Raw genomic sequence first — 20,086 nt, forward strand, 5'->3', positions numbered from 1 at the left:
AAAGCTCTGAGCCGTTCCCAGGAGGGTGGGCCCACAGATGAATCTGGAAGGCCAGCCCTCTCTTCCTGGGCTGCAGGCCTTCACCAGGCCCTGGACCATGGTCCTCCTGCTGAGCAGTCCTCACTGCTACCCAAGGCTGACATGCACCCAACACGCTACAGTGAGAGCCAGAGGTCTTTCAGAAAGAAATCTCCAAAGGTAAGATAGTTTGTTTTGGTTACTGCCATGTCCCTGCAGCCTGGGACTGTGTCTGGCACACAGCAGATACTCAATAAATACTTGAACGAGTGCCCGTTCTCTCATCAATCTGTTCTTAGACAATTCCCCGCACATCACTGTCTACCTTCCCTGGCCCACCCACACCTGCTCCATCACCAGCTTCCACCGTCCAGGTCCCCAGGATGGTCCATGCCAGGCAGGTCAGAGGTGGGTCAGCTCATTCAGTTTCCTCTGGTCTAGTTCTAAGCAACTGAGAACTGATTCTAGCTGAGGGAGCAAAAAATAACAAGGACACTGGGAAATTCCTGGAATTGGGCATTAACTGCTCTGGACAGAGGCCAGGGTTAGGGAAGAGAGGCCGTTGCCTCTCCTCTCCTCTGGACCTTTTGTGATGCAAAGACCATATTTTTCTCCTGTAACATCCAGAAAACATACAAGGAAAAAAATGGCAAGTGCAACCACCTACGCGAGACATCAAGAAAAAAGGATTGTTCGCCCTTCGCACAGCTGCCCCTTAGTCTACTCTTTGGCTTGACCTAAGTTGAGTAAAGTAGAAAAAAACCCTAAATAACCTAAAATGACTATAGTTTCCCTGTAAACTACAACAACTTGCATCAACTGGGAATTAGATTTTCAGTTTTTTAAAAAAATATCACAATTACCTACATTTTAACAAAGCAACTACAGGATACAGAATCAAATTAAAATTTATCCTGGAGGGGTGACACTCCCATGGGTCAAAATGCAAAGATGCATACCTTCCCTCCAAAATAAAAAATACCATGTAACTTAAAAATAAAGAAGTAAAAACACAGCCTGGGAATATTAAACAAAAATTATTTGTAACTGCCCAGACCAACGCTAGTCTCCTACAAATGCCCCAGCACCCACTGGTGGCCACTGCAGGCACTGGGGATGATACGAGCACACATACTTCGGTTATCTGTCCAGGAGACGCACCTACAACCTACAAACAGTTCTGCCCAGGTGGACACTAGCACAGTGGACCCTGGCCCTGCACACCCACCCAGGGGCCTCTCTGCCCCCCACCCTGTGAGCACCTCAGCCGGGGCTCCAGCAGACGGGCAGCTACCCTGCCCTCGGGTAGCTTCTTAACTCCTTGCCAGGTCTCTGAGCACAAAGCAAATGGAACCAGTGTCTCCAGGCTGTCCAGAGGCAGCCCCCCACGTGCCCTCTCTCACAGATGGTTCACCAGGCTCCAACCCCCAGGCCTCCACACCAGCTGACCTTTCTGTGGGTCATGACTTCCAAATATACAAAGTGAGCACGGACGTCAAATCAGCACCTTATAAACTGCTAGTTTTAGAGATGAGAATAGTGGTTTAATAGTCCTGCAAATTACCTGAGATAGTTGGTACCGAATGCACAACACCTGCAGGGCTGGAGGGTTCCGACAAGAAAACTCACTAAGCACAAGCCTCCCAGACCCCGAACCTGCGTCCCTCACAACAGGTCTGCTGTGACGAGGGACAAGAACGTGCTCCAGGTTCCCTTCAGGGAGAAGGCTCCCCAGGCCCCAGTTCCTTACACAACGAAGGTCACATGGACACTGCAGGTTTATCACAAGTTGCCAACAGCACTTTATTTTTTCTTTTCAACATCCTGTTCTGCAGCTTCCTTGGCCCTTTTTGCCCGGATGCCAAAGAGCCGGGCGTTGGCACGGGCCATGCGGAGACTGGCGAATGCCTTGAAGTTCTTCTCTTCCTCTGTGATGACTCTGGCTTTCTCCTTCTTGTAGACCTGGAACGGAGCACAGGCCCAGGAGCAGCTGTCAGCAAACTGAGAGGACTTGGAGGGGTATCTGCCCACCCAAGAAAGGCTACATGGAGGCCACCAAAAGGTTATACCACTCCCCTGTGGATTTAAAACAACCCCAAGTCATGTGACGGGTGGGCGGGGCACTGTGCTGGGACAGGACCTGGAGAAGGGGAGGCTCAGGCCCACGCCCCACTCGCAGGAGCCTCAAGGGCCTGGTCAATTGCCACTCAGGTTACAGGATCAACAAACACGCCGAGAGTTGCTTACAGCCTGGCCTTTCCAAATAGCGAAAAGGGAAAAAGGACCCAACAGAGGGAGTGGTGACAAGTCAGAGTGCACAAAGCTTCCCTCAAGGAATCCATCTGTTAAGATGCAGGAGGCTCTCCCCAGGGTGGAAGGAAGGTCTTTTCCACAAACCTGTAAATCTCAACATGGGCCCCAGATGCCAGGCCGACTCCCTCCAACCCAACCCCCGCCCTGTCATTCAGTTCCTCCCTCCAAACATGCCCACTTACGTTCCGTATGGGCATGACTGGTCCGGTCAGCTGGGTGGCCAATTTGAGCTCTTCAGCCTGTTTGCAGTGAGAAGGGTGTTAGGTGGATTCAGTTCATCTCCCCAAGCCTGTAGCCCCTGGCTGGGGGCCCCCGTCTGCCGATGGATTCCTGTCCATCTAGTAGATAGCAGGCACAGGCAGATGAAAAAGAGCCACCCACGTGTGAAGCAAAGACACACGTACAACAACTCTCACAAGCCCATATGGATGGACTGTTAATTTCACACAAAGGTCAGTAACAGGAAAATCACTTTCCCAATTCTAAAACAGCTGGCTCCAAGTGCCACCACTCTTGCCCGCCGTGAATCTCGGCAGTCCTAGCGATCAGTTTGTGGATTCTCAGAGCCTTTCTTCCAGTTATCTACCAACTCTCTACTACCCCGCATGAAGACCCAGTTTTGGAGGAATAAAAAGCTACAGACAGATAACGTTTTCATCTCAGCCCTGCTAAACCCACAGTGAGACCTCCACGCCCTCACCCGGCTGGGCACAGAGGGACCCCGGTACTCACAGAGCTGTCTCCCTTCTTGGGGGCCGAGGGCTTCCTGGGGAAGAGGATGAGCTTGGAGCGGTACTCCTTGAGCCGCTGTACGTTGGCCTGCAGGGACTCCGTGCACTTGTTCCGCCGCCTCGGGTCCACCGAGATCCCAATGGTCCGGGCCACTTTTTTGTGGATGCCGGCCACCTGCCCCGAGACAGACACAGATGAAGCCCCGAGGGCTCCCCGGTCCCCACCCCCTGCCGGGAGAGTCCAGCCGTCAGATGGAAAAGGGTTCAAGCGCATTTTCATCACAGCAGTGCAGCGATTCCGGAGAATGTCATCATTTGGCTGTAGGCCACGAGAGACAACCCGTGGGACTCAGGACGCGGACTGGCGACACTCACCCTCAGCTCCTCCAGGCTGAAGCCCCTGCCGGCGCGCACCTTGGTGTGGTACCTGACCGTGGGGCATCTCACCACCGGCCGAAGCGGGCCGGACGCGGGGCGCGGGGCGATGCGGCGCGCCTTGGCCTGCCGGGCCTTGCGTCTGCGCAGACAGAAGCCGAGCGGCGGTCACCCGCCGCCCCTCCCGTAGCGGGCCGGGCGCGCGAGTCCCGGCCGCCCTCCGCGCGCAGAGAGAGAAGGGGGCGCGCTCGCTCCGGGGCGGCTCACCTGCGGATCTTGCGCGCCGGCTGGTTGAACCACGTGGCCACGCGCCGCTGCCAGTCCTTGTGGAAGTGGGGCTTCAGGATCATGCCATTTCGGCTGGGCGCCATGGCTGAGGCCGACTGGCCTGGGGAGCGGGGAGAACGCGGAGCGAGTTAGGGCCCGGGCGCGGTGGCCCGCCGGCGCGCGCACAGAGCCCGGGCCACGGCCCGACGCCGACGGCGGCTGGCGGACGCCGGGGACGGCAGATGGGGCCGGATGGTGTCGGAAATCAGCGATGGCGCCGCGCTCGGGTGTACTCACGTCCTCGGAGGATTCACGACCGCGGAAAAGAAAGAACACCGCACAGCACCCTGGGATGATACTGGGCCCGGCCAATCAGAAGCGACGGAACGTTCTGACCAATCAGAGCCAGGGCCGCCGAGTGACGTGCAGGTCCCTCCCCCCGGCGGCCCTCGCTGCACTAACAGACATGGCGCCGCGTTTCCAGTGCTACGCGAGTCCCGCGCCCCCGCTCCCCCGCGCCCCCGGCCCCGCGGACGGTCTGGGTCCCACGAAGCCCGGGTCGGCCGGCCTGCTCGTGCACCACGGTAGGCCTCGCCCTCCGCGTCCTGGTCTGAGGCCCCGGCCACCACGTGGATCCTGCTTGCCCTCCCTGTGGGCGGAGCGCACACTAAGGGGCGAGCCTTTCAGAGCGCCCTGCGCGTGTCGCAGGGAGGTCTGCGGTCGGGCTGTTGGTGGCAAGTACCCCGCAGCGAGGGTGGAACTAAGAACCGCGTGGCGGATCGCGGCTGTCCCGCGCTCTGCTGTGCACACTGCCACCCACGCAGATGAGCGTCGTAAAAACACCAAGTAGCCGGGCCACCTGGGCTCCGGCGCCTCCTGTTCCCGGGACAGCCTGGGACGACGCCAACACATCCTGCCATCTGTAAGCCTTGACACCCAGCAACCCCTTTCCTTTCCCACCCAGTCACCAAGCTTCCTCCCCTGAAACCTAATCAATGTTTTACGAATTTCATGACACAAAATAAGAAATTTGGAGGCCTGTGTCCTACACTGAGTAAACAGGTAGCTGATACTGATGCTGATAGTTTTCTGCCCTATTGAGACACCCTCGGGTATTAGAAAAATCAGGTTGGGACTCATTGAGGAATTACAGAGTTATGGTTGGGGAGACCAGAACATGTGAAAGGGCAGAGGAGTTTTTTAACACATACGTGCCAAGGCTGTGTGGAAGGTTGGAGCCCTGCCACCTAATAGGTACGTGCTCAGCTCTGAAGCAAGGGCGGTATCAGTCCTGTTTGGCCGACAGTTGTTACCAAATGCAAGAAAGCACTTCTCAGTAAACTCGGAAGTGGTGTTTGTGAAGTTAGGGTCATAAACTTTTATTTTGGAATACTTTTAGCTATACAGCAAAGTTACAAAAGTAGTACAGGGACTTCCCCGGTGGCGCAGTGGTTAAGAATCCACCTGCCAATGCAGGGGACACGGGTTCGAGCCCTGGTCTGGGAAGATCCCACATGCCACGGAGCAACTAAGCCCGTGCACCACAACTACTGAGCCTGCTCTCTAGAGCCCGCGAGCCACAACTACTGAGCCCGAGTGCCACAACTATTGAAGCTCTCACGCCTAGAGCCCGTGCTCCGCAACAAGAGAAGCCACCGCAATGAGAAGCCTGCGCACTGCAGCAAAGAGTAGCCCCTGCTCGCCACAACTAGAGAAAGCCCACACGCAGCAACGAAGACCCAACGCAGCCAAAAAGAAAATTAAAAAATATATAAAATTAAAAAAATAAAAATAAATTTAAAAGGTAGTACAGAGTTCCATTATATTGTCTACCCAGGTCCTCTAATATTAACATCCTATGTAGCAACGGTAAGGTTGGCAAAGCTAAGAAATTAGCATTGGGACTTCCCTGGTGGCGCAGTGGCTAAGAATCCGCCTGCCAATGCAGGGGACACGGGTTCGAGCCCTGGTCCGGGAGGATCCCACATGCCGCAGAGCAACTAAGCCCGTGCACCACAACTACTGAAGCCCATGCACCTAGAGCCCGTGCTCCGCAACAAGAGAAGCTACCTCAATGAGAAGCCCCCGCACTGCAATGAAGATGGCCCCTGCTTGCCACAACTAAAGAAAAACCCACGCACAGCAATGAAGACCCAATGCAGCCAAAAATAAAAATTAAAAAAAAAAATCTCTGCATCCTTTCACAGACACAGACGGCTAAACTGGAAGGTCAGTGACCCACAGGAAAGTAGCTAGTATAAAATCTTTGTACTAGTTTTGAGACTTTGGGCAAGTTATTGGTGTGAAACGGGAGGAGCTGCTGTTAGGCCACAGAACACAGCGCAGTGCCCAGTGCATGCACGGTAAGTCAAGGTCACACAGCTCTGCTTCCAGGTGACAGGGAAGGGAAGGCAGTGCAGGCGAGAAGGGGTGGGGGGGAGAGCGAGGGGTCATCATCTGCCTCGCAAATCACTTTGTCCATTGGAACTGAACCCACACTCCATCTGGCAGCCTAACTGCAGCAGAGAGGCCCTGGAGGAGATGTCTGTTGAATAAACGGTTGCCTTGGCCTGGGACGTATTTCTTCGGACACAAACGTTAGCCCACACCTCCCACGTCTATCTCAGACGCCTTTCAGTAATCCCGCCATGGACCAGGATACCTTGCTATTTTCTAATCTCAAACACATTCCTGTCCCCATACCCCCTTTCAGATCCACAGACTCACACACGCAGCTCCGTCTGCTCATAGGGTGCTGCCCGGGGTACCAGGGAGGGTTTGAAGTCTGGAGTTAGTGGTAAGAAGTTGAAGCTGCAGTTCGGGGACCTCGGTCTGCTGCACACAACCTGGCAACCCAGCCACACACTTTTTTGACGCCTGAATAGTCCATACTTACATCCTTGGGGAATATGCAGAATAGCAAGGCCAAAAGTTCCCATGTGACATTCTGCTGAGAGCTCAGTTTCCCAGCTGGGAAGATTAAAGAAGTGAACTGTTATGTAGGCGTCCTTCTTGACACACAGACTTGTTGGCTCAGGGTTTTAAAACTCTTCACCTAGGGACTTCTCTGGTGGTGCAGTGGTTAAGAATCCGCCTGCCAATGCAGGGGACACGGGTTCGATCCCTGGTCTGGGAAGATCCCCTGTGCGCCACAACTACTGAGCCTGCGCTCTACAGCCCACGAGCCACAGCTATTGAGCCTGCGAGCCTAGAGCCCATGCTCCGCAGCAAGAGAAGCCACCGCAATGAAAAGCCTGTGCACCGCAACAAAGAGTAGCCCCCGCTCGCCAAAACTAGAGAAAGCCCGCGCGCAGCAATGAGAATCGAACGACGAAGACCCAACGGAGCCAAAAATAAATTAAAAAAAAAAAAAAAAAAGTCTTCAGCTAGAGGGACAGCCCCTGCCTCCTTGCCACAGAACTCCACGGCACAACTCTGCCGAGGGGCTTTTGTCCTGGGCTTGGGCCTGCAAGGGCCACTGAAAGGACTGGCTAATGCCCCTGGACTCAGCACTCACTGGGGTCAGGGTTCCTGGAGGAGCGCCCTAGAGGGGTGGGGTATGCACAGCCTCCCAGAATTTCCTTGTAATTGTGCCCCAATTGCTTGCCCCACACCTACACCTGACTGGCCCCCTCCAAAGACAGTCAACACTAGCTCCTGGAGCCCTTTGACACACAGTGTTTATTTATTTGACAGCACCAGGTCTTAGCTGCAGCACGTGGCATCTTTATTTGTGGCATGCGAATTCTTAGTTGCAGCATGTGGGATCTAGTTCCCTGACCGGGGATCGAACCCAGGCCCCCTGCATTGGGAGCACGCAGTCTTAGCCATTGGACCACCAGGGAAGTCCCTGACACACAGTCTTGATTTTAAAAATTAATCTCAGGGAATTCCCTGGTGGTCCAGCGGTTAGGACTGTGTGCTTTCACTGCCGAGGGCCCAGGTTCAATCCCTGGTGGGGGAACTAAGATCCCACAAGCTGCTGGGCACAGCCAAAAAAAATTAGTTAATAAAAAAAATTAATCTCACAGCGGCAACATGTTTTTATTGTGTTTTGACACACACACAAGTCATGTTCCTAGAGCACTTTGCAAAAATTAGCACGCTAACAGTGTCATAAATATGGGCTGCTGGTTGAATTAGGAAAAGCAGGAGCCGAACAACTCAGCAGGGACAGAATAATTTTACAGTGTTTCATCACAGAACTCAACCATCCGGCCTGTCAACTTACCAAAGTCGCAGCCTGCATGTAAACCTGATAGAGGCTGAGAGATTCCTGTAATACGAGGGACACCTAATGTAAGTGACCACCTGGAAGTATGTTATTATAATCACAAATATCTGAAAGTTGCTAAGAGAGTGGATCTTTTTTTTTTTTAATTAATTAACTTATCTATCTATCTTTGGCTGTGTTGCGTCCTTGCTGCTGCGCACGGGCCCTCTCCAACTGAGGCGAGTGGTGGCCCCTCCTCGCCACGGTACGAGGGCCTTTCATTGCAGTGGCCTCTCCTGCTGCGGAGCACGGGCTGCAGGCGCACAGGCCTCAGCAGTTGTGGCACTTGTGGTCAGCAGTTGTGGCGCGTGGGCTCCGGAGCGCTGGCCCAGCAGTTGTGGCACATGGGCCCGGCTGCTCCGCGGCATGTGGGATCTTCCCAGACCAGGGACCGAACCCGTGTCCCCCGCGTTGGCAGGTGGACCCTCAACCACTGCACCACCAGGGAAGTCCCAAGAGAGTGGATCTTAAAAGTTCTCATCACACACAAGAAAACTTCCGTAACTATGTGTGGTGACCAACGTTAACTGACTAACCGTGGTGATCACGGCACAATACAAACAAATAGGAATCATTGTCTTGTACACCTGAAACTAATATGATGTACCTCAACAAAAAAATTTAAAAAACAGACTTTTAAAAAGCGTAACAAAAACCCATGTTTATATGAGCATAGGCGAGAGTGGAAAACAACTTGTATTATGATGTAAGAACTCTATAAGTTAATTCATCTAATAGTCTTTACTGGTCTTCTGGGGCTCTGATTGTATTAAATGTACATTTACTTAAAGAACATGTGTATCTCAGCAAGGAGCCCTCACACACCTGACTCGGACGAAGACAGTTCCAGAAGCTACCGTCAGGCCATGATACACCCGCTCTGCTGGGCAGGGGCAGGTTGCCCAGTGCAGTCTGGCTGCCCCAGGGGACCACGAGCTGCTGTTGGGAGAACCCCCTTCACCTCCAGAAGCCCTGTAAGGGAGGCGTGAGAGGCAGCAGAGGTGCACAGGCCCTGTGCCCCGTGCGCTCCGCGGGTGCCGTGTCTGAGGACCGGGAGGTCACGTCACCTAGGACACCTCACTTCTGTAGAGCAGAGCGCTGTCCCCGCAGCCCCCCCTGCTGGGCGGCCGTGAGCCCACTCACCGGGCAGCCCTGGGAAGCCGGGCTGCACCTTCCTCCACTACAGCAGGGCAGCCCGCTTCACGCCACTTACATCCCGTTCCTGGCTAAGCGTCACCAGACGCGGGCCACTGTAATGGTAAACCACGAGGGGATGAGCTTGGCCACATCTGTGTGAGATTACAGAGGAGGCCGCCCCATGGCGAAGACGCCAGCCTCACCCCCTGAACCCTCGGCCAGTCTTTGGGAAGGAACCTGGGAACTGGGGCAGATGGTGAAGCATCTCTTGGGCTGCCCCACCCCCGTGCGCTTCCTCGGGGGCCGATGCACAGGGGAGGTGGAAGCAACGAGGAGCAGGTGGGAGCCCCCACGTGGGTCACACCGCCAGGGACTCGGGGGCCGACTGCAACCCGTCTGTCCCACGCCCTCCCTCCCAGAGTCCTACAAGAGGGAGGGGTCCCAACTGGTCACCTCGCAGCTGACATCACACCCTGTGAATATAGTACCCGTGACCCAGGACGGCCCTCGGGGCAGAGCTGACCACGCAGGAAACACAGGCCTCCATCCACAGCCGGGTGTCCCCCAGAGCCCCTTGTGTGCGCCTGTCCACGCGGCGGCAGGTGACGCTGCTTTACTCCTCCAGGCCCAGTGCCTGTCCCTGGGACCCACTGATGAGCGAGCCCAGGACGGGGCCCCGCGGAGGACGGGCAACGAGGGGCTTGGAGGCCCTTTCACAGAGGAGCCCTGAGCATCCTAACCAAGTCACAGGAGCCGGAGGAGCCCGGCCCAGGCCCCGCACCACGAGGCCGTTCAGGGCCCCCACAAGACGGGGCCGCTCCGTGCGCACCGGTGACCCTCCCACAGGCGAGAACGACCCACAAACACGAATGAAACCGTGCGTCTCTGCAGAGACATTTACTTGTCCTGCGCAGGGAAGTCAATAAATAGATCTCAGGGGCCTTGAGCTGAGACCAGCGAGGGCTGAGAGGAGGGACCGGCTCCGGTGGCCAGCAAGGTGGTCCAGCTACCGGGGCCAGGACAGCTCCTCCCCCTGCAGGGGCTGCTGCCGGCCGCCTCCGCCTCCCCCGCCTCCGGCTTCTCCCTCTGGGCGTCGCTCCACCTCTGCGGCGCAATCCTCTTCTTGGGCCCGTGGGGGGGCGGGCCGATGAGGGCCTCGATGTCCTCGTAGTTTATCACTTCCTTTTCCAGCAGGGCGTTCGCCAGCTGGAAGAACAAGAGGGCAGTGTGAGCGGCTGACGAGGGCCCGGACAAGAGCCCTTTGAGAGCAGAGCGCGGTGGAGGGGAGGGCCCAGCCCCCGGACCCGCCGGCCCGGGCAGGCGGGCGGCCGAGCACAGAATCGCTCCCTGACTCCACCTTAAAGACAAGGTCAGCTGCCAGCCTCATTAAGTTTTCTACTTCCCTTCCCAGCGTGTTTATTTTAGGCAACTTCAATTTCATTTACAAACACGTGTGAGCGTCAGCATGCGGGCAGTGGAGCTGGCGTGCAGGACCGCCTCGATGGGACCAGGGGAGGGACCCACGAAGAGCCGCCATGGCCGCTGCTGAGGGGTTCCCATCGCTCCCACGCTGGCTGCTCTGACAGCTGGCCCTGGGACAACACGGGCTGGAACTGCGCGGGTCCGCGCCTACGCGGATTTCCTCAGTGAACGTGACTGCGGGACTACGAGACCCACGACCCGCAGGTGCAGAATCGCGGGCAGGGAGGGCCGGCTGTGAAGGCGGCGCTCAGGGGCCAGCTGTATGGTGCTCAGCCCAGGCACGCCCGACGGCGCACACGGGAGCCCCGCACAGCAGCAGGCCGGCCCCGGCAGGTTCCGCACGGCTCCCGGCTCCCGGGACCCCACAACACGATGCCACAACGTCACGCAGAAGGAACAGCGGCCCGTCCACACAGAGCTGCCCCCCCTCCGGGTCCACGGAAGCTTCACCTCTGCGGTCGCCTCCAAACCCAACAGCCCAGGCTCGCGATGAGGACACCAGACAGAGCCCAACTGGGGGACGTTCCACACACACCAGACCAGCCCTCCTGCACTGCCATGAGCAACAGGAGGGGGAGCCGTCCCAGCCAGGAGGGCCTGACGGACGTGAGGACGGACCGGAGGGCGGGGTGAGCGCTAGGCGAGGTGGCTGCAGCGTGGACTGCGGTTAACGCCGCGTGTCCGTGCCGGCTGGTCGCTGTGTCGTGGAAAACGCGCCCCACTGATGGGAGATGTTAACACGAGGGGACCAGCCGGGGGCAGAGGGCTCTGTGCTGTATCTGGCGCTTCCATGGGCACCTGAAACTATGCTAAGCTTTACAATTTAGTTTAGAAGTTCCAGGAGACGTGAAGAGCTGGAAAGGGACTAAACAACGTGGACCAGACCCCACTGCTGGCTGAAACTGGGTAACGGGCCCAGGAGGGTTGGCGATGTCCCCCCGTCTCCTCTGAGGGAACTGGCCTGAGAGGTTCAATGATACAAAGCTAAACGAGGTGCGAAAGGCGCTACGTTCGGTTGAGCTGGGTGGGGCCTCGCTGGTTATGTCGTTTTCTGGAGTCCTGTGCACGGGAAGGGTGAGCGGCCGCGCCAGCAGGGCAGTGATGGCAGGCCCAGCTCCTGGCGGGACAGGCGTGCGCAGGGCCCGGGGGCGGCGGGGGCTCACCGCCTGCAGCTTGTCCAGGTTGTCCCGAAGCACCTTCTCAGTGTGCCTGTAGGCCGCGGCCACCAGCAGCCTCGCTTCCTGCAAAGGGAAGACAAGAGTCTGTGATGGGCCAGGGTGGCTGGCCACCGCACGCGGGGTCCCCTGCAGCCCGGGGTCCCCTGCGGCCCGGCCCTGGCGCTAAGGTACACAGAAGAAACACGGGTTCAGGAACACGGCCTTTCGTGTCTTACAACGAACAGGAGAGCAAGGCTGTCAAGGGCCTCCTGCCCCCACCCCAGCCCCGGGAATGCCCTGTTCCAGGGGCCTGCCCAGCAGACAGCCCGCCAGCTCCTGGAGCCCCGGACCCGCATCTGTCCTCCACGCCCACGGCTGCCTACGTGCCAGCGACACTGCGGTCGTCTCTCGTGGGCAGCTCGTGAGCAGGGCTCACGGGTGCTGGCTCAATCACTGGAGACATGTACTTATTTGACGTCCCTCACAGTCCTGTGTCGTCTACGGTCCCACCGGGCGCCAGCAGGCCCTCGCCCAACTCCTCTGGGCACGCAGCCAGCACACAAGAGACCTGTCTCCCACCCGCACGCAGCTCGGGGCCAGGGAGGACTCACATGGTCCATCATCTGCTGGAGGCCCTGGCTGAAGGGACGCCGTCCGATGCCTGGGACACCGTCCTGGGCCTCGGGGAAGGAGATAGGCCCGATGCTGGGCGCCATCCCGAACTGCTTCACCATGGAGTAGGCGATGCGCGTGACCTTCCTCAGGTCGTCCTGCGCCCCTGGAGTGCGGGGTCAGAAAAGGGGGTTCCTTCCTGGAGGTGTAGGCCGGGGCACCCGGGGCCCTGCCGGCCCCTGAGAGCAGAGGTGGGTACCCGGGGACAACTGTATCCTGTCCTCAAAACTTAAAAAAATGCTCTTTGGTTTAAAAAACAACTCCTCGGGATGCATCTCGGGATTCACGGCACCGGCAGCGACCGGGCGCCATCCAGGTCCGTGGGGCAGCTGACAACACGGGCCCCGAGTCTCCCGGAACCTCCTCCACCTCCTGACGGCCCAGCGAGACTCCGCTTACAGTCTGCACGTGGGGAAAATTTTTTGTAACAACTAGATCGTCTAGAAAGTCTGGCTTAGTTCCAAACCTTTGACCACAGCTCGTCTTTTAGAAACACTTAATGAAATTCAAAACTGCATTTGCACCTGCTACTCAGACCCCGCCACTGGGTTCACCCCCGCCCCCACGCAGAACGGCTGAAGGGTGTGGAAGCCGTGTGGGCGCCAGCCCCTCACCAGAAGTGACCCTGTTGAAGGAGATGGACTCGGACGCGCGGCCGCCCAGGGCCATGCACATCCGCTCAAACAGCTGCTCCCTGGTGAAGAGGTGCTGGTCTCTTGGGAGAATCTGAGTGAAGCCCAGGGCTGCGTTGGTCCGCGGCGCGATGGACACCTGCGGAACAGAGGTGGCCCCAGTTAGCGGGCAGGACGTAGGCCTCCGAGATCGGGGGGTGGAGGAAGACAGTCTTCAGTCAGAGGGTTCAAAGCAGGGAGCAAATGTGACTGTCCCCGTGTTTATAACCGCATCACGGGGAAGGGCTCCCACACTGTCGGGGCGTGAGGCCCCTGCACACGACCACGCGTCCGCGAGGGAAGGAAAGGTGACGAGGACGGGACGACCCGCAAGGGCCCTGCGCTGCCCGTGCTCCCACCCACAGCCCGCGCCTGGTGAGCCCCCGGGGCAGGGTTCTGGCAGCAGGAGGCCACCCTGAGGCTCCGAGGAGGACACGTCCCCACCTCGCCTGGCAGAGTGCCGAGCACGGGGCAAGGGGGCTTTCTCGGCACGACTAGTCTGCCTGACTCTCTGTCGTCGAATGGAAAACCCTAAGAACAGGAAATTAGGGTTTTTACTTCACCATGGGCTTTCCCATGTTAATTTTTCGAGATCTGCATGAAAACATGTATCTTGATCACTGGGTCTTCTCAGCGGGCGGCTCCTGCACACACCGTCTTCGTCACAGCCCTCTGCCCAGGACACAGCGGGGCCTGGCCTAAGCAGCAGGACAGCGGCCGACGAAGCCCAACTAGCAACGCGCTGCTGTAGCCGTCACCCCCGGGAAACACCACACGCAGGCTGCAGCTGCCACACACCCCGTCTTCGGGGGTCATGGAACAAGGAGCAAGGCAGCTCCTCCTCAGCCGGGGGGACCAAGCCCCCGGCTCAGGCCCACGTGTAGGGCACGGTTACAACCCTCCACACGGGGCACCCACGCCCCAAACACGGGCACTGTCCGCAGGGGCCACTCAGGGACCCCCGATCTCGAAAGCACACAGCTGAGGAGGCGTTACGACGGTACGCCTGCCAAATACACGACGTGCACTAACTCACTGCTTTCTAAACTCAGGAGTCACGAAATCAGCACGTCCCGGAGCCGGCGGCAACCCTGGCAATCCTCAGCTCCACGGGCTACCGCAGCCACCTCGCCCCGTGCCTGGGCCGCCGCACCCACCTTCCCCACGGCCTCTGTGTGCTCCAGCAGCCAGCCCACCAGGGCGTGGCCCCGCACCCCCTCCACGCACAAGCGCGTGGGCCTTCCACAGCGGGCTGGGCCAGGCCCCGGCCGCCGCACCCACCTTGCCCACGGCCTCCGTGTGCTCCAGCAGCCAGCCCACCAGGGCGTGGCCCCGCACCCCCTCCACGCACAAGCGCGTGGGCCTTCCACAGCGGGCTGGGCCAGGCCCCGGCCGCCGCACCCACCTTGCCCACGGCCTCCGTGTGCTCCAGCAGCCAGCCCACCAGGGCGTGGCCCGACTCGTGCAGCGCCACCACCTTCTGCTCTTCCTTGGAAAGCACCTGGCTCTTCTTGGCGGCCCCTGAGAGAACGCCCGGGAAGGTGAGCTCAGGCGCACGGCCACCCCGGATACGCGGCCGGGCCCGTGCTCGTGGCGCCAAAGCGAGGCCTCGCTCGCCCCACTTGTGTAAACGCTGCCAACAGCAGCCCCCCCGGCAAGGCCCTCACGGGGCTGCGGGGCCGACGGCACGAGCGCGGGTCTCCTGCCGGCCCCCCGACCCGGCAGGGCAGCCGCAGCCCCCGCTCTCCGGTCCTCCTGCCCGAGTAGCTGACCCCTTACCGCGCGACCTTACACTCATCCCCCTCAAGTCACTGCTGAGGTCCTCTCCGCTGTCCCCAACCGTCCACACGTCCGCACGTTTCCATCTCTGCACCCTGAACAAGCTCTAGGTTTAGGGTACTTGGTAAATCACGCGACTGGGATCACCCCCAGCGCCTGCTGTGAGGGGACACGTCCTGAGACGCACGGGCCGTGGCCGTCGGATCGCCCCACCCAGAGCCGGGCCCAGGAGCGGCCGCTGCAGCTCGGGAGCACCCCGCTCGAGGCACCACCCACCAGGCAGGATTCCGGACGGGTTTCCTCTAGGCTTTCCTGCTGGGATACTCTCGCTGTAAGCGCACCACCTTCTACGTAAAAGAAATGGCTTACACAAAACGTAATTTACAGTGAGAAACAGTGACGCTGGCTTGTGCCCAGGCTGCAGAGGCACCTGTCCTAGGTCTGAACTCAAACTGAGGGTGGCGGGCCCATCTGTGGGAGGGGCCTGCTCCTCGGTGCCGTCCTCAACAACTCGGTCTAAACCCTGTGGAAGGACGAGGCGCACTGATGGCCTCTGGTGCTGCCCCGGGCTACGGGAGCTCGTCCTGCTCTCCTCACAGAAGGCCAAGGACCCCACGTGCAGCCCAGCAGGTGAGCACAGCCGTAGGCGCCGGCCCCCGCCCAACACAGAGCGCAGAGCCTCCCGCAGAGCAGGCCTCCTCCTCGCCCGGGGGACAGCTGCCAAGCCCTGGCGACGTGGGCAGGGGCCTGTCTGGCGCTCAGGCCCCGCACACTGGCCGATGGGCCGAGGACACTCACATGTGAGCTTGTGACACCCTTTTATATTTCTGTTTGGACAGTATCTTAAACTAAAGAGGGTAAGTCACACTGTTAGGGCCTGACGTAAAAACAGGAACACCTGACCCGTCTTCCCTCTTGGGCAATAATTGCGTCGCGTGGCGTCTAGGTCTGCCCCCACCTGCGGGCGGGTCCACGTACCAGCCAAGACGCGCTCCACGGCGTAGTCCAGGCTGGACGTGTGCACGGCCGTGTGCCCCTCCCGCGCAGCGTGCAGGGCGGCCTCGTTACAGATGTTGGCGATGTCAGCGCCTGTGGGCACGGGGGTGGCACTCAAGCAGACACAGAGAGATGGGGGGCGGGAGGAGGGGGCCGCCCCACCGCCCTCGAGTGGCCGCGCGGCCGAGGTCAGCCGCCTCTCTGGACCCCCGTTGGTTCCTTCCACCTAGTGTTCCGCACACACGTCGAGGGGTGAGAAGGGCTCTCTGACACCCATGAGGTTCTACTTCAGGACGTTAAAGAAAGTCCAAAGGGAAGAAATTTATACCACAATAAAAGGGGTTTCTACTTACATTACCCTGTAAAACGAGAGCCATACAGAAAAGAAACCCGATTTGTGACAACACGGAGACCGTGGGGGAGGGTAGTGGGGGGCCCGGGAGGAGACACGGCCTTGCGGGGCAGCCCCCAGTGGGGAGCAGTGGAACAAAGGCAGGACCACCAGGACTGCCGGGGCGGGGGGTGGGGGGCGTGCACACCTCACTCCCACCCCGGCTGTGCTGGCCATGGGCCCCAGAGCAGGGGTGGAGGGTCCCTGGGGAGGCCCCCTCCGCCCTCTCCAGCCCCAGACAAAGACCAGTGCCCCTACCGCTGAAGCCCGGCGTCAGCTCCGCCAGCCGCTGGGAGTAAAAGCTGCTGGCCCGCGTCAGCTTCAGGCTCTCCAGGTGCTGCTCAAAGATCTCCCTCCTTTCCTGCGGGACACGGGACAGGGGACACGGGTCAGAGGGCACGGGACAGGGGACACGGGACAGGGGACACGGGACAGGGGACACGGGTCAGAGGGCACGGGACAGGGGACACGGGACAGGGGACACGGGTCAGAGGGCACGGGACAGGGGACACGGGTCAGAGGGCACGGGACAGGGGACACGGGACAGGGGACACGGGTCAGAGGGCACGGGACAGGGGACACGGGACAGGGGACACGGGACAGGGGACACGGGTCAGAGGGCACGGGTCAGAGGGCACGGGACAGGGGACACGGGACAGGGGACACGGGACAGGGGACACGGGTCAGAGGGCACGGGACAGGGGACACGGGACAGGGGACACGGGACAGGGGACACGGGACAGGGGACACGGGTCAGAGGGCACGGGTCAGAGGGCACGGGACAGGGGACACGGGACAGGGGACACGGGTCAGAGGGCACGGGACAGGGGACACGGGACAGGGGACACGGGACAGGGGACACGGGTCAGAGGGCACGGGACAGGGGACACGGGACAGGGGACACGGGACAGGGGACACGGGTCAGAGGGCACGGGACAGGGGACACGGGACAGGGGACACGGGACAGGGGACACGGGACAGGGGACACGGGTGCAGGCTCCCGCCAGCTGACACTAGGGAGCCCGCCGCCCTGCCCTGCAGGCAGGAGCCACCGGCCGCGAGGTCAGCTTCTGCTCTGAGAAACCAACTCAGCGCTGCAGGCGGCGCTTCAAAAACGGAAGGAAAAAAGGAAACAAGAGAAGATAAAGCACATCACACATCACAGGTAGCAAAGGTTATTTTGTATCCTGTGTGATACAAAGCGTTTCCCACGTCAGGAAGATGGGAATCCAGGCCTTCGGAAGCAGTGGCAGGGCACAACCTAGGACAGGACCAGGCTGGGTGTTCCCGGGCCCAGCCCTGCCCCCCACGTCGGTCTCTGCGGGAACGTTAACCCACCAGCCACCTGCTACGCTCACCCTCCAGACCCTTCCCTGCCCCTGCTGGGTCCTCGGCCACGCTAGGCTCCTGCTCCCTCGGGGGCCACCACGAAGGCCCAACCCCCTGGAGATGGACGGCCAAGCAGCGGCCTGAGGTAGTGGGGCCGGAGGGGCCGAGAGGTCCCTGGACTTGCGCCCTCCACCCCGTCAGGGCGGCCACGCAGCTCGGGCTCCAAAGCCGTGCAGCACACGGTTCTGAGGCTCTGCAAAGGCCGTGCCGCAGAACCCGGCCCAGACGTTTCAGGATAAAGAGGAAAACAGCAAGGATCAAAACCAGGAGAACAGGGGCTTCCCTGGTGGCGCAGTGGTTAGGAATCCGCCTGCCAACGCAGGGGACACGGGTTCGAGCCCTGGTCCGGGAAGATCCCACATGCCGCAGAGCAACTAAGCCTGTGCGCCACAACTACTGAGGCCGCATGCCACAACTACTGAAGCCCGCGCATCACAACTACTGAAGCCCACGCACCTAGAGCCTGTGCTCAACAAGAGAAGCCACTGCAATGAGAAGCCTGCACACCACAACGAAGAGTAGCCCCCGCTCGCAGCAACTAGAGACAGCCCGCGCGCAGCAAAGAGGAACCAACACAGCCAAAAAAATACATAAATATAAATAAATAAATAAAATCAAAAACAAAAAAACAGAAGAGCAGGGAGCCGAGGCCCAGACAGACCAGCCAGGCCGCACTGACCTGCAGTGTGGGAAGGTCGATGAACACGTGTCGGTCCAGTCGGCCTGGCCTCAGCAGAGCGTTATCCAAAATGTCAGCTCGGTTGGTGGCCGCAAGGACGATGACATGGTCGGTGGTGCCCATTCCTGAAGGAACAGAAAGCAGCTGTTAGGGTGGGGCCCCCAACCCGGCAGCTTCCCCACGGACCCCCTTGAGGGACATGGGGTGGGAGAGGCGGGGCACCTGAACGCAGAGCTGTGGACCCACCCGGGCCCGTCCCTCCTGAGCGCTTCCACCAAAACCACAAGAGCAAGAACCCAACGCTTCCTTCCCAGGCCGCGGCCCAGAGGCAGAACCGCAGGTCGGAACCCGGCTCTGCCCTCCACGGCCATCCTCCACATCCAGACAGCAGCCCTGCAGGAAGAGTGTTCCCGGGGTGCGAGCGGCACCTCCCCACACCACTGCCAGGGACAGCGGGGACATGTCCCCTCCAACACTGGGACTGAGGGCCCAGGTCTCTCATGAGAATTTAAAAGCAAGTCCAGAAACCATCACTAATGGCCCACATCTATGTGTGAACCTGGGCTGGACGCTAATTTGAATAAAGCAATTGCAAAAACGCCCCACGAAGCAGTCGGGATCTGACCCCGACTGGATGTTAGACGCTAGTAAGAACCAGTGTCACAATGATATGGAGGTATTCCTCCTAATGAAGGAGCAGAACTCTGGGTCTGCTTTAACCCACGGGGAAGAGGCAGGGGTGCTGGCAGACAGAACTGGCCGCAGTTACGACGGGCACCGAGGCTGGGCTGGGGCGTGGCACTCAAAGCAGGCTCCTCCCCGCTTCGGAAAAGTTCCGTAACATACGGCTTAAAAAATAACGATGCCACGATCCATCTTCTGCTAACTGAATCTGTAATAAACTGACATTGACAAATACAATTTCAAATCACCTGTACAAAGTCTTTCAACGGAAGTGAAATCAGAGTCCTTCACTCCACTGCACGATCCCAGGACAGCAGCCAGGGGCCCAGCAAGCCCCGACCCAGGGAGGGCACCCACCTCGCCCAGGGGCTGACACCACCAGGACAGCCCAAACCACACCCAGCCCCAAGGAAATCACTCCAGAACTTCAAAGAAATGCCTCCCAGAGACCAGGCTCCCAGCCTGGGCTCTGCGTTTTGGGACGCGGTGAGCCCAGACACCTCATGGAGCCGGGCCCACTCACGGCTCGAGAGTGGACAGTGCAGAAAAGCGTCTGCTTCCCAACACAAAGGCGGCGTCTTAAAATAGCCCAGACTTTTGAAATAAACTCAGAAAAAAGCAAGCACCCCCCAGCATACGTGATGCCCCAGCCCCTCTGCCCCGATTGCCTATGCTCAAGTCTTAGGAAAAGCGAAACTCTGACGTGGAAACGAGAGGCTTGCTGGAGGGAGGGGCCCTGGGCAGAGCTGGCCGGGTCCACTTCCCGGGGCACCTGGGGACGGAGGAGCCCGTCCGCCTCGAGTCCCAAAGTGCTGCCTGGGCACCTGCCGGGGCTCCCCACTCACATTCCCCAAATGCCTGCCTGCCATAGGCCGGGGCTCCCCACTCACGTTCCCCAAATGCCTGCCTGCCATAGGCCGGGGCTCTGAATACAGAATCCTGAGACCATACAACAGTGAAAAAACGTTGAAAAACAGTAGGAACAACAGGTGCAGAAGAAAGCAGCAGCCAGGCCAGGGTGAGCGCGAGCCAGGAGCTCCAGGCGGGGGCTCCGCAGAACGGCTATGGCCTC

The 20,086-nt window shown here is 59.4% G+C and overlaps 2 protein-coding genes and 1 non-coding gene across 3 annotated transcripts in view; all 3 read right to left on the reverse strand.

Moving 5' to 3' along the window:
* Positions 1–1,796: 1,796 nt before the first annotated feature.
* RPL13 (ribosomal protein L13) lies at positions 1,797–3,949 on the reverse strand. The gene is made up of 5 exons (XM_057535089.1): positions 3,705–3,949; positions 3,438–3,579; positions 3,064–3,237; positions 2,514–2,570; positions 1,797–1,980 (listed from the first exon to the last, which is right to left on the reverse strand). The coding sequence occupies exons 1-5, from the start codon at positions 3,806–3,808 to the stop codon at positions 1,822–1,824; spliced, it is 636 nt and encodes a 211-aa protein (XP_057391072.1). The 5' UTR covers positions 3,809–3,949; the 3' UTR covers positions 1,797–1,821.
* LOC114236519 (small nucleolar RNA MBII-202) lies at positions 3,293–3,376 on the reverse strand. Its single transcript, XR_003622463.1, has one exon. It is a non-coding gene; the product is annotated as a small nucleolar RNA MBII-202 (small nucleolar RNA).
* A 6,035-nt stretch (positions 3,950–9,984) lies between the features above and the next one.
* Positions 9,985–20,086, reverse strand: part of SPG7 (SPG7 matrix AAA peptidase subunit, paraplegin) — a 31,577-nt gene continuing 21,475 nt past the window's right edge. Inside the window, 9 exon segments of the mRNA XM_057534405.1 lie at positions 9,985–10,167; positions 10,170–10,320; positions 11,760–11,837; positions 12,365–12,531; positions 13,040–13,196; positions 14,502–14,617; positions 15,854–15,964; positions 16,521–16,623; positions 18,331–18,455. Of these exon segments, the coding sequence (XP_057390388.1) occupies positions 10,121–10,167; positions 10,170–10,320; positions 11,760–11,837; positions 12,365–12,531; positions 13,040–13,196; positions 14,502–14,617; positions 15,854–15,964; positions 16,521–16,623; positions 18,331–18,455 (1,055 nt within the window). The 3' untranslated portion in view covers positions 9,985–10,120.

The sequence above is a fragment of the Balaenoptera acutorostrata genome, chromosome 19 (assembly GCF_949987535.1).
Source record: "Balaenoptera acutorostrata chromosome 19, mBalAcu1.1, whole genome shotgun sequence".
Classification (NCBI taxonomy): Eukaryota; Metazoa; Chordata; class Mammalia; order Artiodactyla; family Balaenopteridae; genus Balaenoptera; species Balaenoptera acutorostrata.